The 16,835-nt window shown below is 33.7% G+C and overlaps 1 protein-coding gene and 1 long non-coding RNA gene across 2 annotated transcripts in view; one reads left to right on the plus strand and one right to left on the minus strand.

Annotated features, from left to right (window-relative positions):
* The window catches only part of sut1 (sugar transporter 1), a 71,333-nt gene that overhangs the window by 22,535 nt on the left and 31,963 nt on the right, over nt 1–16,835 (plus strand). The window contains exon 2 of the mRNA XM_067775414.1: nt 16,339–16,443. Coding sequence (XP_067631515.1) covers nt 16,339–16,443 — 105 coding nt within the window. The remainder of the gene's footprint in view (nt 1–16,338; nt 16,444–16,835) is intronic.
* Nucleotides 7,752–16,835, minus strand: part of LOC137245173 (uncharacterized) — a 40,544-nt gene continuing 31,460 nt past the window's right edge. The window contains exons 2-3 of the long non-coding RNA XR_010951263.1: nt 8,128–8,247; nt 7,752–8,074 (exon numbers count right to left, since the gene is read on the minus strand). This is a non-coding gene — a long non-coding RNA (uncharacterized lncRNA). The remainder of the gene's footprint in view (nt 8,075–8,127; nt 8,248–16,835) is intronic.

A 16,835-nucleotide genomic window follows, 5' to 3' on the forward strand; every position in this document is an offset into this window, starting at 1 on the left:
TAATACACGTCCAAAAATATCAAGAGGGGTATCAAAAGATGCGTTTTGGATCCAGGATCGCGAATACGAAAGCGGAGGTAAACAATTTTGGGTCTGTCAAGAGATATTTGCAAAAGAAATTTTGAAAATTTTCATGTGGTTGTTGTAATTTTGATGATTTTGTGGTACCCGCAAAAAAATTGTGAACATAAGTGTTTTGCGCAGATATAGTTTTGGTCTCCAATCCAGTGTTGGACCCACCTAAGGTAATGTTTTATAACCGCGGTCAAAGGCCGCCAATGCAGGAAGGTGTTCTGCGCAAAAATACTATGGATTCCACCCTCGGTTTCGGAGCACTCCGGGGTAATTTGTCGGGTTTTCGTTAATATCTTTTGAACGATCTAAAATTTTTATTTTCCGCATTCGGATTATTGTTGTCGAGGTCAATACGAGTCTTTTTACACCTCTCTCGGTATTTTTGAACGCGTATTACCAGTGTCATGCTGTCGTATAGAATTACCATATATTTTTGCGTTATAACAATTATATTATGACATTTTATCCAAAACCGAATTTAACTTTTTTTGATGGGAAAGAAATCTCAACGGTCAACCACATTCCAGAATTTTCAATTCAGAATTGTATTGTGGTTTCTCGCAAAAAGAAGCATCAGGCCACGATCCTCTTCTGAGGAATTTTCTTCAAGAAATTGTTGTGCCAAGGTGTACGTAAGAGATACATACCTACTAATAATAACAATTCGGTGTGACATATATCCAAGGAGATTAAGGTCTAGCTTTCCATCCAACCTGAAGGCTACGTATCGTGTATTAATTTTTCTACGAACTTGCTCACTTAAATACATGTTTTATGCCGAGCCAAAACTGTATCTGCTAAGGCGGACGAACTTTTGGTGCCAAGGTAATGCCGAGGGACAATCGATACCATTTATACAAATTTTCTTAAATATTTTTGATGGATAGGCCAACAGACTAGCTCTAGACCACGGCGGCAGACTTTGGCCGTTCAACCGGTAAATTCAGCCTCCACGACCTATAATACTCCAACTGAACGATGCTGTTTAGCTAAGCTGCGAAGAGCAGCAACGCTTTTGCTGGCGGGGGCAAGTTATGGGAAGATCTCCACTGAGTTCGGAGAAGCAGGTGGGGGAAGACTTTGATCTCTCTTGTCGCTCCCTGTTGGCGTCAGTTATCGCGAAACAGGGTTAGCTGGAGTGACTTGTTACGCAACGACCAGCATCTCCTAAACGGTTAAGCGCCAATTAACGAATTTATCTTCCAACCGCGAGGAACATTTGAGACTGCTGTTCTCTTATGAAGTGAAGTTTCAGCATATTTAAGGGTTAAAACGTATCAACCAAGTGAAGAAGGATGAATGAAAAATCAATAGGGTGGTCTCCAACATTCGTTTCTTAATTAGAAGAGGTTAAGAAGTAAGGTCTTTCCCATGTCCCTTTGCAAAAATAGGACGTGTTGAGGCATCCACTATATTGGCAGCTAATTTTTTTGCCATATACATAAAAACGGATTTCAAAACTTTTCGAAATATTTTTTCACTTATTTCATAAGCATTTTATTTTTTTGGCATTAAAAGGTGAAAAATGTCATACCAACAATTTTTTGTGTGTTTTCTTTTGTTTGGCATTTCCACAAAGTTTAATAGAGTAATTTTAAAATTTTTTTTAAAATCAAAAAACTATCATGGCCGCTAAGAAGAGTAAATGGTTTTACCTGGTAATATTTATACCAGGGATGCACCTTAACGTTAAGCTAATCGTTTATCAAAAAATTCCCACCGTTTCCGTTGAAACACTTCGAAATATTATCGATAAAGAAATTATCAAGATAAATTGTATCTCGTTTTTAACCGAAACGAAAAGCCTTCGTTAACGTTAAAAACGTTAACAAAAACGTGATACTTTATGTTTGAATTGTGCTGGCAATGCTATAGCCATGGTGAAGCCGTAAGGTGGTAACAGCGAGCGGACATACACACACAAACTCCATGTAATTTGTTTGTGTAGTTCGTTCGAGAAATGTTCGTACTGTCAAAACTCATGAGAAAAGTTGCAATCAGCTTGGCTAATGCTTTCACCTTTAATGACTCCGCCATCAATCAGCTTTGCCAGCATAGTTTGAAATTAATAATCAACCAAGCATGCTTAACCAACGAAACGATATCATTTCGTTACGATAATCAACTTTAATAAACGAAACGAAGTCATTTCGTTTCGTTTATTAACGTTAAGATCGTCAAATTAACGAAATGATTTCGTTTCGTTTTCTGCCATATCAAAACGAAATCAAATCGTTTATGTTGATTATTAATTTCAAACTATGCTGGCAAAGCTGATTGATGGCGGAGTCATTAAAGGTGAAAGCATTAGCCAAGCTGATTGCAACTTTTCTCATGAATTTTGACAGTACAAACATTTCTCAGAGTATTTTTGACATTACCACCAACGAATTACACAAACAAATTACATAGAGTTTGTGTGTGTATGTGCGCTCGTTGTTGCCACCTTACGGCTTCACCATGGCTATAGCATTGCCAGCACAATTCAAACATAAAGTATCACGTTTTTGTTAACGTTTTTAACGTTAACGAAAGCTTTTCGTTTCGGTTAAAAACGAAATACAATTTATCTTGATAATTTCTTTATCGATAATATTTCGAAGTGTTTCAACGGAAACGGTGGAAATTTTTTGATAAACGATTAGCTTAACGTTAAGGTGCATCCCTGTAATCAACATACACGATTTGATTTCGTTTTGATATGGCAGAAGACGAAACAAAATCATTTCGTTAATTTGACGTTCTTAACGTTAATAAACGAAACGAAATGACTTTGTTTCGTTTATTAACGTTAATTATCGTAACGAAATGATATCGGTTCGTTGGTTAAGCATGCCTGATTTATAGCATGTTAAAATGATTATAAATTTTTGATCACCTAAAGTAAACACTTTTGATTCTAATATGATTCCAAAATGTGATTGAAAAACTATATTCAATTTTTGATCATCAAAGGTACACATATTTGTTAATTCTATTTGTTGATAGGTATTTATGAAATATTAAAATTTTATCATCAAAGGACTTCAAGAATGATTCCAAAAAGTGGTCGAAAAATGCTTTTCAGTTTTTGATTATCAAAAGTATTCATATTTGAATATTTCTTTTGTTCAATTTTATAATATATATATAACTCATTATTTAGTCAGAAAGAGTAATCAAATTATATTTATATGTAGGGAAATTCAAAATTTAATCATCTAAATGCTGAGTGGGTAATCAATTCCTTTGCTGTGGAGGAAAGGAATTGATTACTTTTTCAAATTACTGAGGAATGTAATGGGTAATGTAATGGAATTGAATTTACCCAGCTCTGTAACAGGATTTTATGTTGCGTATTTGCAATGAAAAGCATATGCGCAGCCATATGTTTTGTTAGTGTATTGTGTAAATATATTACAGGAGTTTGCAAATACAATGATGCTAGAGCATTTGCACAAAATCCTGAACTCCTCAATTTTATTCACTTCGCACTACCGTTGTGAAAAAATTTTGCATTTCATAATAAAATTATTTTCATAAGTTAAATTTGTGTACCGACTTTTACTTTCTTTTTATTCAATATAAAATTGTTTTTTTTTTTTTAAGAAAATAATAAAAGAAAAAATAAAAAAAATAGTTCAAGAATTTTAATTTTCTCTTTATTTTCCATACTTTCAAACAATTTTTAAAAAAATCGACCCATGTGCAAAATCGCGTATTCAAAAAAGTTTTGAACTCTTATTAAAATTTCGAAACTTTCATGCACATTTCTCAAATTTTCAAAAAGTTTTTTGAAATTGGTTTGCATTAATTAGTTTCAGTTAGACAGTTTATTATTTTTTAATTATCGAAAATCAAAAACTAAGAATATAAATCGATTTGCAAGACGGTGCATTGTAAATTGTATATCCAAAATGGTAGGCTTTTACGTCAGTATCAATAATCCAATGGCGAAAATAAAAATTGACCCCGGCGTCCTTTAAAAAATAACCCTGGGTGGACCCAACACCGACTACGCGATCCACAGTATTATTTCGCAGTACACCTTTCGGCATACATGTATGACAGGAAATATATCTTGCTACACAAAGTATGTGGATTGTAAAGCGTGGCAAAAAGTTGAGATATTGTTAACTTAAGGCAGATTTGCATAAACGTTTTGGTCGCTTTGACACTTTGACAGCGCCATCTGACAACAATGAAAGGAATTGCCGATTCTTTGGCTTTGAATCAACCATGATGCAATTACCATGCAATCAACCAAAGAGTATTTTGTAATGTCATACATAAAACTCTTGCCGCGTTGGTCAGGCTAAGAACCCCAACAAGGCGTTCTATGTAAATCCAGTATAAGTTCGCTTTTATGGTGCTGTCAAAGCGTAAAAGCGAAGCAACGCGGCAAGAGTTCTATGTACAATAAAATTAAAGCCTCCGGATTATTGATACCGAGACCAACACGCGTCTTTTAATACCTATCCCGACATTTTTGGACGTGTTTAGCAGTCAAACTCTGTTATTAATTAGGTTAGGTTGAACTGGCCGGTCCATGAGGACCTCACATAGACTGATTGAGTCCGTAGTGTTACCAGAAGTTTGTTTTAACGACCAAACTGAAAAACCCTATAAAATAACTCCGTCCTCTTGGCAAATACTAGAAGCTTCCTAGGACTTAAGCCACTTGATGCTTCTAGATCTGACAGCTGTATCACTCCTAATAGTTGGAGTCTTAGCCTGGCAAGTGCAGGGAACGAGCACAGAACATGCTCGATCGTTTCCTCCTCCAACCCGCACTTCCTACATCTGCTATCACTGACCAAGCCTAATTTAAAGGCATGCGACGCCAGAAGGCAGTGTTCAGTCAGAATACCCGTCTACAGTCCTCTCTTTTTAATGATAGAAGCAACTTTGTTAGTCTAAGGTTGTAAGACCTACACATAATCTTCGACACTTTACAGCCCCGCGCTTTAACCCTCGCTTTTCCCGCTTGGTCGATCATGTGCACCTCTCGCCTTCGCTTAATCTCGCCCAGTCTAATTGGGACGTCTACGGAGCAAGCTTCAAGGGATGCGCCCTTTTTAGCTAGTTCGTCCGCTTTTTCATTCCCATCTATTCCCATATGCCCTGGGACCCAATATAGATGTATGCTTCTCCCTGTCCCGATTCTCTCCAGAGACTGCCTACACTCTATCACGCATTTAAATGCTGTGCTATGCGAGATTATTCCCTTAATTGCTGCTTGACAGTCAATATAAAAGTTAACACGGTTGCAGCTTAAGCTATTCTCTTCCAGGGCGTCTACTGCGCTTCAATGTATAAAAATTAAGTATGTATTACAAAAAAAAATACCAATATAAGTAACAATCGATACTTTCGCTGCGAAAGTTAGTACGTATCGATACGTTTTTTCGATGCTACTTGGAAGTGCAGGTATCGTTACTACAATAGTATGTTTCGTCCTTATATCCATGTTTGGATAGCCCTGCAATGTTCAATTTCAGGTACACAATGTACGATTATTTTTTTGATATCACGAAGTCAGTTTAAGGGATATAAAATCACAATTTGGTGTAAACTTTAAACTGGGCCTGTTCTTTCTAGTGAGACGTATTACGCACATCGAACATCGAACCTTGAACAATTTTCGCACGAAACTTCTCAATTGATGAAGCTTGCCAAGAATTGTCACTGCTATTTTTCTGCTCGTAGATGTTTGTGCCTATATGACCGAATTATCCCCAATTTATTTTGGCTATGCACATAGGGGGGATGTTTGATAAGCTCATCGGGAATACAGGCACAACTTTTATAAAATTGGCAGATACGGCGTCCGTGGTACCGTTGTTGGTGTTATGGTTTTATGGATAAGGACACTCCCCGAAGGTTTAACGGAGTGTTATCGGTGTTGATGGTCCTTTGCCGGATATATATCCGGTACTTTCTGGTGACTACTATCATTAAAGTACTAGCCTGAACATCTCGGGAACGATTTGGTATGACCACGTTGAGCCTTCTTAGCCATCTCACCCTCCCTTGCCCTAGTTCCGTGAGGAACTTTTGGGTTGAAGAAGTTGTGCAAATATAAAGCTTTCTTTTAATGGCTTTTATATTACTGCGTACAAATGGCGTAATGTTTTTTATTGTTGTTTTAGCAGTGCCCAGGCTTCTCAGAAACTTTTTGTTCAGCATTTAATTCTTTCTTTTATAGATGGTGCTCTGGAGACATAAGAAGACATCCCGTGGCAGTTCTGAGCGCGGTTTTTTGACAGACCTGCAGTTTTAGCGAGTGTGTTTCTTTTAGGCTCGGTGACCATATCGGAGGCGCTTAGCGTACACGTGGCTGGCCAATTGCTTTATAGGTAGCGTTTATTTGTCTTTTGCCCCAAGTGCTGCCAGCGAGGGACTTCTGGATTTTGTTACTGCTCTGAACTTTATTTACAATGGTTGCTGCATGCTCGCTAAAATGTAGGTCCTGATCGAAGGATACACCGAGTATTTTTGCCAGGACCTGTAAATGCTTCTGGTGAGAAGGTGAGCTTCAATGTATAAAAATTAAGGAAAAGTGGGAATAGGGCACCACTCGATGGCACGCCTTATTTAATTTTCTGGGGTTTGATGGTACGTTCCTGAACTGTGCCAATGCTTGCGGACCCCGATTGAGGAGATATCGGATGATATGAGTCTCCTGCGTTAGCTGCATTCCAAGATCTTAGTAGCGGCACCACCCTCGACATTTTCCAATTTTCAGAGATGAAGAATGTGGACAGAGACAGATTGATTTATCTTTTAGGTTTCTGAAGTGCTCCTTTAAGTACAAAGCTCATTCCAAGCGAGGTGTATGTAGTACTTAAGGAAAATCGTTTACATCATTCTGCACGATAACCTGAAGCCAGCCCAATGATTATATATTTATTCACGAACTTATAAGTAATTACTGTAGTGATTCAGTGGGTTCTTAGCCGATTTGTGACAATCTGTTTAAGTTAATCCATTCATCCATACACTTTTGACAAACTAGAAGTAATTCGCGAATTACCTCATCCACATGATGGGTACATAATTCGTGAGACCTGTCTATCAACCAAACTTTTTCAGTACCCTCGTATAAACATATGTATGAGAGTAGATACATATTTAACCGTTTGTCTGTCCCATGCATGAAATCACGTTCGCTGTCTCTTGGGGTCAACAGGACCACAATGAAATATCAATACGAAATAAAAGGAATCTGTTTAAATACTGGTCATTTTAATTTTAAAATTTAACGGGGATTCCCCGAAATGTGATTTTTCTTCTTTTCACGCCTTGCTAACGCCATTTTAGTGTTTGGGTTTGAAGTGAAAACATATAATTCAGTAATGGCTACCGCCGCTATAGTAAAAAATTTATGTTTTCAGTGAAGATGTGCCTCAAGATATTAAGGAAGTGTTTTCAGACTGCATTAGAAACTTATGCCAATCAACTAAATGGTAAGAATGGACGTGCATGGAGTACTCGATGCAGCCCAGTGACTCAGCGAAGAATAGCGAAAAAAAAATATATGGCATGAAAAAGTTTGCTTTCCTATTTAGGAAACCGCTTGAAGGAAATTTTAAAAAATCTGTGGTTTTAATTTTTACTTGACAATGAACAATTCAAATAAATATTTTTATTAAGTTTTAATATCGAAATAACTTAAAAAAAAAGTGGAAAATGATTTGAAAGTGTACCCTTTTACTTTTTCTTTTATGTTCATAGGTACTATCCCTCAATAAGCCCGAAGTATAGTGTTTTCAATATATTGGCCTTGATAACGTTGTTCGAAGAAGAGCCTAAAAGCTCTGCTTTACTTTTTGGTAAATTTAAATCTAATCAAATCATTAAAATCTTCAGTAGTGATGAAACGATGTTTTGTTGGTTGTTCTGGTGTCGGTAAAAAGTTTTTATCGGCATTGCTGTTATAAGAACTAATATATTATCCACTTCTCTGCGATAATTTTTTCGGTGGCTCTGGTGCTGGTCGTGTCAGATCGTGTGTGACCTGAGCAGAAGAAGAATCAAGATCAGGATATTCGATAGGTTTTGCATTTTTACCTCTATGTCTTTTACTCGGAATCACAATGCAAAAGTAGCAGTCTTTAAAGTGGTCTTTTGGTTCTCGCCAGATTCTTGGTGTTGCAAATTTCATAGATCTTTTCTCCCCTCGATACCAACCTAAAATATAGAAAGAGAAATCAATATGTCTACTTTATTTAATTTAATATTTAAATAAAATTTGCTTTCCTTCCAAACATCTTTTACAATAACTACAAGCAACATGTGGAGCCCATGTCTTGTCTTGGTTACAAACTGCTATTTATACGATTCGTCGATTTTCGCATACCACAAGAGAGACTTGCTTCCGATAAATTGGTGTTGTTCGAGATATTTGGGATATGTTTCAGGCTCGTCTAAAAGACATATATAAACCTTCTGCCTATTCAACTGTAGATGAGCAGCTGGTGACCACTCGACTGCGTTGCTCGTTCCGTCAATACCTACCATCAAAACCAAGGAAGTACGGTATCAAAATATTTTGGTGCTGTGACACAACAAACAATTATCCAATGAAAGACGGAATATATATTGGTCGTAAACCAAATACAGACAGAGCACAAAACTACGCAATGTCCCTAGTAAACAGAATAACTGGGCCGTGGCTTCGAAAAGTTAAGTGTTGATTTCGGCTGATATCTTATATATTGGCTTATTCTCTTCTCATATACTTTTTATAGGTCTAAGTTTACCAATTGATAGTTTTTTCATAAGTGTTGAGTTAGCTGAGCAAATGCTAACACAAAACACTACTATTGTAGCAACAACGTGGAAGAATAAGGCAGATATACCCAAAGAGATTTTAGCAGTAAAGGGAAGACAGGCAGAAACTAGCAACTTTTGCTTCAACAAAGATCTGACTTTCGTTAGTTAGATTCCAAAAAAACGGAAAAATTGTTATCATTCCATCTACTTTGCATCACACTTCAGAGGTTGATTCCGAACAAAAAATAAGCCTTTCATTATCTTGGCCTACAACCAATATAAAGGCGGCGTCGATACTCTGGATCAGCTGGTTTCTACACATACATGCATTCTTTTACAATATGATCGATGTTGAGGAGACCTATAAAAATTACGTCATGCGAGTACTATAATATTGAATCACTTACAAATCAATTGCGCATATGTGATTTTAGCAATTTTGACAGAGTAAGTTTGGATAGTAAAGTTTCTATCACTAATACCAATATTTTGAGTGTTATGCAAAATCTAACTTATGAAAAAGTAGTTCAATTAAAATTAATGAATAAATGGTATGACAATGAGTTAGCCAATATGAATAAATATAAATATGAACTGTATAAACTTGCGCAAACTTCAGGAGAATGGGATGAGTACAGAAACATTCAAAAAAAAAAAAAAAAAATACAAAGAGCTTGTCAAAATTAAAAAAATCAAACATATGGAACATAAAATAAATAGTAATAGCTATGATAGTAAAATGATGTGCAAACATTTGAAACAGGCAATAAGTATGGGAAGGGAAACTATATCTATCAATAAAATAATAATAAATTGTTTAATATATGATAATGAATCCAAAATTGCCAACAATTTAAATAAATGTTTTGTAGATAGCATTCAATACATTTCTAGTAATATAGAAGTATTTGATAGAGATGCCAATATACCTAGTCTAACTAATTGTGTCTTCAAATATGACCAAGTTAGCACGGATGACGTCGTAAAAATTGTCAGTAAATTTAAAGCCAAAAGAGGGGAAAAATTGTTATCAGATGGTGTTGTGAAAGACGTAATATTATTTAGGTCCAGTGATGTGAAAATTTTAGAGCTGGTAGTTAAAAATCAATTAGTTCAATATTTAGAAAATAATAAGATACTTATACCTCAGCAGTCAGGATTTCGGCAGAATCATTCTTGCGAGACAGCTTTAAACATGGTCATAGCTGAATGGAAAGAAGAACTTAATAACAAAAAGTCGATCATTGCAGTATTCATTGATCACAAAAGAGCCTTTGAAACTATCGATCAGAAAATATTATTAGAAAAATTATGAAGCATTGGTATTAAAGACATTGAATTAGACTGGTTTGAGAATTTCTTAACAAATCGTAAGCAAAGAACAATAATTGGTTCAGCATTGTCAGACGAAGTTCACGTTAAGATTGGTTTACCGCAAGGCTCTGTGTTAGCTCCAATTTTATTTAGTATTTATATTAATGATGTTAAGTCTATATTGAAATTCAGTACCATAAAACTATTCGCGGATGATGCACTAATTTCCATAAATGTTAGGAACGAACATGAAATAAGAGAAAAATTACAAAGTGATTTAGATGCTCTCTATATTTGGCTGTGTGGTAACGGACTAAAAATTAATATTGAAAAAACTAAATATAACAAGGAAGGATATTGCTCATTTTGAAACTATTAAAAGAAATAATACTAAAATTTAAAAGGTGCAGACGATTAAATATCTCGGCATTCAAATAGATTGTAAACTAAAATTTGATTGCCATGTTGATTATATAACAGGAAAAATATCTAACAAAATTTATTTCATTCAAAGAACCTGTAGAAACTTGAGTAGTTATTATAAAGCAAAAGTATATAGATCCATAATTGAGCCATACTTCATATTGTAACGAATTTACTGCAATTCCCCTTATTTGCAACCTTCTGCTAACGTTCGAATCACTAAACTGTTGAATAAATAACTCCACTATTCAATAATGCAAAATGGCCTTTATTAAAGTACTTCAGAATAACACTACTACTGCTCGCCAGATTGCGTCTTAAATCAAACTGATTCGTGCCTCTACTGTTGCTGCATTTTATACTCTGTGATTTCTCGTTCGCATACTTCTAGGCGCTTCCATTTCTAGAATTTACTAGTTAGTTATCTACTATAGTGTAAATGCCCGGCTCTAACTAGAGCCAAGCTAAGGTTCCTTGGAACCCCGTTTCTAGAAAACCTCAGAGGGATATCTGTGATAGCAATCCCGAATATTCTTAATTTTATCAACAACTCTGGCTGGTTGTAATACATTGACCGTAACATTCCGTAGGTTTTTAGACGAGTTACATGGCATCAAAACGGCTTTAAATAGCTACTTGGGCGGCCAGGGTCGCAGCCATTTCACCTACCTATCTACTATAATATTATAACTACAGATGCACGTGTATAGCTTCTCATATGCGCGTGTGTGTTTGTGCGTTTTCTCTCCGCTGCTTGTATGGACATATAGACATAATGATTCATTTGTTGATGTGCATACAAGTCACTGCTTAAAAAATGCAGAATAAAGCTATACGCTTTATATTAGGTAAACGTTTTGATACCTCCATTAAAGATATGCTACAAAGTTTGAATTGGATGAGCGTAAAACAGCAAATATTTTTCCACAGTATGAAGTTTATATACAACATAAAAACTGGAAATTTGCGTGATTATCTAAAAACAAATATTAAATTTAACTGCTGAGTTCATGTCAGAAATACGAGGCAGAGAAATGATTTTAAATTACATAATTACAAAACGGAGTTTGAAAAAAAAATAGTCTTTTTTAAAAAGGGTTAAAATGTTTCAACGAATTACCTGCAAATATTAGGAATTGTGATAATAACTTATTTAAGAAAAGATTAATATGCTCACGCGAAATCAATGAATATAAAATACATATTGGGATTCGAATGGATTTGTGTTACATGTTTCAAATACAAATTCAAATTCATGTTTCAAATTTAAATACAAATTCAAGTTCGATCTCATACCCACTCAGCATTTAGGTGATTAAATTTTGAATTTCCCTACATATCAATACAATTTGATTACTCTTTCTGACTAAATAATGAGTTATCATACAATTGAACAAAAGAAATAATCAAATATGAATACTTTTGATGATGAAAAACTAAAAAGCATTTTTCGATCACTTTTTGGAATAATTTTTGAAGTTCTTTAATGACTAAATTTTAATATTTCATAAAAACCAACAAAACGATTTTTGATGATCAAAAACTGAATATAGTTTTTCAATCACATTTTGGAATTATATTTGAATCAAATGTGTTTACTTTAGGTGATCAAAAATTTATAATCATTTTTCATTCCACTTTCTGAATCTTTTGAATTTGTTGACTGAATAATGAATTTTATACTTGTTGAAATTATACTTTTCTTGAAAAATTTAATTTTTTTCACATACACATATTTTTTCAATCATGAAGCTAAGAAAAAATATATAAAAATTTTATTATTTATGCAAAAGATATTCTTCAAGACAAAAATAATGTAATGCTGCTCGTGAACGAAGATTTCCCCAACTATTTCTCGCCTTCAACTTCCCAGAAAATACATAATGATCCCAGCCAGCATTTTTTGAAAATTTTGATAAAAATATATTCAAATATCATACCCAAGATGATTAAAAACGTTCAAATTTAAAAGCGTTTTCTGTTCGAAAATTAACGTATCGTCGGGAGAAAAATGTACCATTAATGTGATTATTCTTGAATAATCATTTATGAATCATATTTCGAAATAATTTTTATTCATCTTTTTATCATACTTGATATTACTGGAAGATTGTACTTTACTTCTTTTGGAATAACATTTGATTACTTTTCACAGTCATTTTTTGATCACATTTAAGAATAATTTTCAATCATATTATATGATGGTTTGGAATCATTTGTGAATAAGATTGTGATTCATTTTTCCATCATATTTAATACATAACTAAATACTATATAAAGATCATATTTCATCAGGGGGTGAAAGCATTTGGAAGCTCGGAAGTAAGCTTTTTGAACCGCAGGTAGTAATTAACTTGACCGTTGTACACACACACGACTACAACATCCAACATCATCTATGATCATCATCTTAGATCATGGTAACGATGTCACTTGAAAAATCACGATTTTACTATATATCATATCATTCTTTAAATATAACTAGATGTTTTCGACAATCATAGCTCATGGAGGATGTTGAAGCCGGGTCCAGGCGTATCGATCAAGCTTAACTTACCGGCGGTTAAACAGCTTACAACTTCCGTACATCGGTTCCATCCAGTATGTCTTTTCTGGGAAGCCGCATCTAGAGAAATGCTAGAAGACATCTTAGGTTAGCAGAAGCACTTATATTACTTTTAGTCTTGAATATGTGTTGTATATTTGTAATTTTTTTGGATTTTATGATTGAAAAATTGTGAGCTAATGAAGAAAAATCAAATTTTCAATGAGAAGTATAGTTTTAACAAATAAAAAATTCATCATTTATTCAAGAAAGGTAGTCTGCAAATATTAAGAAAGTTGATTGAAAAATGATTTTAAATTTTTGATCACCGAAGTTAAAGAAATTCAATTCAAAAATGATTCCAAATTGTGATTGAAAAATTGTTCTCAGTTATTGACCATCAAAAGCAAACAAGTTTTTTTATTCTCTATGTTCATTTTTATAAAATCTTAAAATTTATTCATCAAAGTTATTCGAAAATTATTTCAAAAAGTGATCGAAAAATGATTTTCAGTTTTTGATCATTAAAAGTAATCTTATTTTATTATTTATTTTGTTCAACTGTATGAAAACTTAGTATTTATTCGCAAGGAGTAGTCAAATTGTATTGATATGAAGGAAAGTTCAAAAATGTATCATCTAAATGCTGTGTGGGATTGGACAATACATAGGTTGTGAGCTATTTGAACCCCAGGTAAGTGAAACTATCTTGACGTACCTGGATACGGCTTCAACATCCCGTATCGTATCCGTATTTCAAGATACAGGCGATAATGCTGATGTTGGATGTTGTAGTCGCAGGTGTATATCGGTCAAGTTTGTTTGCAAGTTAGCTGTGGTTCGAATAGCTCACTTTCGCATACTTTCCTTCCCTTATGAAATAAGATTATTATGTAGTATCATATTTTGAATGAGATATGATGAATAAATGCATTATAATGGCATTCAAAAATGATTCAAAAATCTAAACCAAAACGATTGAAATATGTTCACGAATATGATTAGAAATTGACTGTGAAAAGCAGTCAAATATTGCTCTAAAACTATTAAAGCTCAATTTTCCCAGCCAGCATTTTTTGAAAATTTTGATAAAAAAATATTCAAATATCATACCCCAAGATGATTAAAAACGTTCAAATTTAAAAGCATTTTCTGTTTCCAAAATTAACGTATCGTCGGGAGAAAAATGTACCATAAATGTGATTATTCTTGAATAATCATTTATGATTCATATTTCGAAACACTTTTTATTCATCTTTTTATCATACTTGATATTACTGGAAGATTGTACTTTACTTCTTTTGGAATAACATTTGATTACTTTTCACAGTCATTTTTTGATCACATTTAAGAACAATTTTCAATCGTATTATATGATGGTTTGGAATCATTTGTGAATAAGATGGTGATTCATTTTTCCATCATATTTAATACATAACTAAATACTATATAAAGATCATATTTCATCAGGGGGTGAAAGCATCTGGAAGCTCGGAAGTAAGCTTTTTGAACCGCAGGTAGTAATTAACTTGACCGTTGTACACTCACACGACTATAACATCCAACATCATCTATGATCATCATCTTAGATCATGGTAACGATGTCACTTTAAAAATCACGATTTTACTGTGTCTCATATCATTCTTTAAATATAACTAGATGTTTTCGACAATCATAGATCATGGAGGATGTTGAAGCCGGGTCCAGGCGTGTTGATCAAGCTTAACTTACCAGCGGTTAAACAGCTTACAACTTCCGTACATCGATTCCATCCAGTATGTCTTTTCTGGGAAGCCGCATCTAGAGAAATGCTAGAAGACATCTTAAGTTAGCAGCAGCACTTATATTACTTTTAGTCTTGAATATGTGTTGTATATTTGTAATTTTTTTGGATCTTATGATTGAAAAATTGTGAGCTAATGAAGAAAAATCAAATTTTCAATGAGAAGTATAGTTTTAACAAGTAAAAAACTCATCATTTATTCAAGAAAGGTAGTCTGCAAATATTAAGAAAGTTGATTGAAAAATGATTTTAAATTTTTGATCACCGAAGTTAAAGAAATTAAATTCAAAAATGATTCCAAATTGTGATTGAAAAATTGTTCTCAGTTATTGATCATCAAAAGCAAACAAGTTTTAATATTCTCTATGTTCATTTTTATAAAATCTAAAAATTTATTCATCAAAGTTATTCGAAAATTATTTTAAAAAGTGATCGAAAAATGATTTTCAGTAGTCAAATTGGATTGATATGAAGGAAAGTTCAAAAATTTATCATCTAAATGCTGTGTGGGTTACAATGATATCAAATATGAATAAAAAGCGTTTCGAAATAGGAATCATAAATTATTATTCAAGAATAATCACATTCATGGTACATTTTTCTCCCGACGTTACGTTAATTTTCGAAGAGAAAATGCTTTTAAATTTGAACGTTTTTAATCATCTTGGGGTATGATATTTTTTGATCAAAATTTTCAAAAAATGCTGGCTGGGTATGTATTATGTTGTTAATTAATGCAATAATATTTTTAAGTATTGATCTAGGCTCTAAGAGTCGTAATAAATAAAATAAATAAATAAATGTTGCTGCCTAATTGGAGCACTACGAAACGCTGCAAACTATTTCTACTTGTAGAATGTCCGGCGAACGCCAATATCTGTAAGGGATAAGCGGCGTGTGCCATTCGTTTCGAAATCTAAATTTATGCCACTAATTTTGTGTTTATTTTTATTAATAAATGGCGTTTTTTTAAGGAATGATAAATAACTAGACCTATATTTCCTCAAAAACCCTTGGGGTCAGTGAGGACAACAAGTGTGAGTTTAGACTTTAAGTCAAACTATAAGGCTTTAGGGAATTATGGGGGGGAATTGTAGGGTTCCAATAATTCCGAAAGCGTTAATAATTGGGGTTTCAAGGATGTCCTAGAAGCTGGAATACGTGACAATTCAGGAAAAATAATTATAACAAATTAAAGTGGCCTGGGGTCAAATGGACCCCAAGGGACAGACAAACAGTTAAAACGTGCTAGCGACAATCTTTTATATTAATTCATATTTTCATAATAGATTTTTAATAAAAATTCCTTATCAGTGATACATATTTATATATGTACTTAATTACGCTAACGAAAAAAACTCTCAAACAGACCCCCAATATATTTTAATCGCATTTTTGTTGCACTCCTTCTCACGAATTTTTTCATCTATATCTTTACAGAAACAAAAATGGAGTGCCTTATTAGCATTAGTTAGCTTCGCCGCCACTTTAGGCTCCGCAGTTCCATGTGGCTATTGTATAGGCGTCATAAATGCGCCGGCAAAGGTAAGAAAAATGTTTTGTTAATTTAAAACAAGTAAAGGTGTCTAAGTTCGGGTGTAACCGAACATTATATACTCAGCGTGAGCTTCAGTTGTACATTTCATTTCAGATAAATTACTTTTCTACATAACACGTGGCACCGCCCGTTTAAAAAAAAAATGTCTCCCCATTTCCTCTTACAATAAAACTTGATAAGTGAAATATCATTGATTCAAAACTATTTTTTGCTAAGTTATAGCTTATTATTCTAGTCTACGACCCTTTTAAACTTGTTTTATGTCTCAGTTGCCGTGGTCTTTAACCGATTCCGTCCAATTTTACTAGAAATATTTTCTGCTATAAGGAAAATATATATATGTACACAATTTCATTACGATATGTTAATTTTTCTTCGA

Source organism: Eurosta solidaginis, chromosome 3 (assembly GCF_040869045.1).
Source record: "Eurosta solidaginis isolate ZX-2024a chromosome 3, ASM4086904v1, whole genome shotgun sequence".
Taxonomy (NCBI): domain Eukaryota; kingdom Metazoa; phylum Arthropoda; class Insecta; order Diptera; family Tephritidae; genus Eurosta; species Eurosta solidaginis.